The 2,500-nt window shown below is 50.4% G+C and overlaps 1 protein-coding gene across 1 annotated transcript in view; it reads left to right on the forward strand.

The window, feature by feature from the left end:
- serpine2 (serpin peptidase inhibitor, clade E (nexin, plasminogen activator inhibitor type 1), member 2) overlaps window positions 1-2,500 on the forward strand; it is a 14,764-nt gene that overhangs the window by 3,619 nt on the left and 8,645 nt on the right. The window contains exons 2-3 of the mRNA XM_063205001.1: window positions 459-786; window positions 2,226-2,453. Coding sequence (XP_063061071.1) covers window positions 471-786; window positions 2,226-2,453 — 544 coding nt within the window. The 5' untranslated portion in view covers window positions 459-470. The remainder of the gene's footprint in view (window positions 1-458; window positions 787-2,225; window positions 2,454-2,500) is intronic.

A 2,500-nucleotide genomic window follows, 5' to 3' on the forward strand; every position in this document is an offset into this window, starting at 1 on the left:
GTCATAATAGTACAGGTTCTTAAAATGGTTAACCTGCAACCCCACCATAGTCCCTTCAAGACCACTATGACTAAGACCAAGACCACATAAAACTCAAGGCCGGTCTCGGGTCGAGTGCCTCAACGCCACCATATTGTCATACGGCTTTCATGCAGAGCTGCAGCTATTGCTGACGAGAGGGAGTGAAGTCAATCAAAGTTTGAAATGTTTTGATCTGATTTAAGCAATCTCTCGCTCTCTCTCTCTCTGTCTCTGTCTCTGTCTCTGTCTCTCTCTCTCTCTCTCTCTCTCTCTCTCTCTCTCTCTCTCTCTCTCTCTCTCTCTCTCTCTTCCTTCTTCCCTTCCCCTATCTCTCTCCCTCCCTCCGCTGCCGTGTGTGTGTGTGTGTGTGTGTGTGTGTGTGTGTGTGTGTGTGTGTGTGTGTGTGTGTGTGTGTGTGTGTGTGTGTGTGTGAGTAGGCATTGGTTGCAATGGCTGTGCGCCGCTTTGTGAGTGTGTGTGTGTCGGTGGCTCTGCTGCTGCTGGCGGGGGTGTGTGTGTGTGAGCCTCAGCCCCCTCCTCAGGACCCCCCTGCAGGTGCGGGTGCGGGTGCGTGGACCCCATCATACGGCGAGCGCGGTTCTGACGTGGGGCTGGCGGTGCTGCGGCAGCTGCTCTCTGCTGCCCCCCAGGGGAACTCGCTGGTATCGCCACACGGCACCGCCTCCGTACTGGGCATGCTCCTGAGCGGCGCCCACGGCAACACACGAAGCCAGCTGATCAACGCACTCAAGTACAAGAAGAATGGTGAGGAGGACACACACACACACACACACACACACACACACACACACACACACCCTCCCCTCCATACGTGAGTGAGTGAATAGACACCTCAAGTACAAGAAGAACGGTTGAAGCAACACACACACACACACACACACACACACACACACACACACACACACACACACACACACACAGGTATGGAGTGTTTAAGGCAGGGGTGGGGAACTTTTTTAATTCGAGGGGCCACTTCAAATTCATCCGAGGGCTGTAAAAGTCCTCCGAGGGTCGTACTATGAGCACAAACCAGGGGCCTCATTTATCAAGCGTTCTTAGGTACAGATCTGTGCTTAAAGTGTGCGTGCGATCATTCCTTAGTAAAGTATGGGATTTATGAACGTGTACTTGAACGTAGAAATGTGCCTAAATCTACGCACACCTCAGACCATGCGTGCGAGTGGAAGAAACACGAAATTGCAAATAACATTGACCGTGCAAGGTACAGTTTGCTTTGAATGACAATGGAGTATGACGGTGTGCTATTTTACAGTGTTTTCGTCCATGTGTGTCTCCTTTTACTTATTTTGAAACACTGTCCTCCTGTCGAAAGCACCTCCACTTCTGCTGCGGAAATGTTTCTATCTCCACACTTCCCGCCAGCGCTTCGACTGGCGCGTGTGTCGGCGTGTGTTCATGTGTGTCCAAACAGGGTGGCGCCTTCGAATTCACATGGCATTTGAATATATTTTAATACCATATATGGTTACTTGGACGCGTTTCGGGATGCAAATTACCCCGAATGCGCGCGTGCACAGTGATTTGGAAGGTGTGGGATTTATCATGCAGACGTGTGCGTAGGAACAGCCAACGCACGTTTCATAAATCCCGATTTTTCTGTACTTGCGAACATTCTAAATTTCACTCGTAAGACACACTTTAGAAGACATTCTACGAACTGATGATAAATGAGGCCCCTGGATTTTCCGTAGCACTTTAGGCCTATATTGAAGACAGCCACCTCTAAAACAGACCCCGCCTTCTCGAAGTCCCCTGAATACAACTTAAATGTATTGCAAGTGTATTTTCTAAGATTCAATGTGAAGCTGCATAACATTAAAATTACATCGGGGGCCGGATAAAACTGTCTCAAGGGCTGCGAACGGCCCTCGAGACATAGGTTCCCCACCTCTGGTTTAAGGTATTGGGGTCTTGAGGTATGGGGTGTTTGAGGTGTTAGGAGAGTGTTTGAGTTGATGCTGACCTGTTTGAGTTGATGCTAACAGGGACATGGTGCTGCTAATCGCTAACGGCCTCTTCTCCCTCTCTGTTCCATCCCATATCTATCCATCTCTCTCTCTCTCTCTCTCTCTCTCTCTCTCTCTCTCTCTCTCTCTCTATCTCTCTATCTCTCTCTCTCTCTCTCTCTCTCTCTCTCTCTCTCTCTCTCTCTCTCTGTCCAGGTCCTTATAAGATGCTCCGTAAGCTCCACAAGGTGTTGACGGCGCGTGCTAACGGGGACATGGTGCTAATTGCTAACGGCCTCTTCTCCCAGAGTGGCTTCAGCATGAAGCCAGAATTCCTGTCGGCCAACAGGGAGAACTTCCTGTGCGAGAGCCACGCCCTCGACTTCAGCCAATCACAAGAGGCCGTCAGCGCCATCAACGCCTGGGTCAACAACCGCACCAGAGGTGAGTGTGTGTGCGTGTATCTGCATGTGCATACACACGTATGTGTG

This window comes from Engraulis encrasicolus, chromosome 8, assembly GCF_034702125.1.
Source record: "Engraulis encrasicolus isolate BLACKSEA-1 chromosome 8, IST_EnEncr_1.0, whole genome shotgun sequence".
Taxonomy (NCBI): domain Eukaryota; kingdom Metazoa; phylum Chordata; class Actinopteri; order Clupeiformes; family Engraulidae; genus Engraulis; species Engraulis encrasicolus.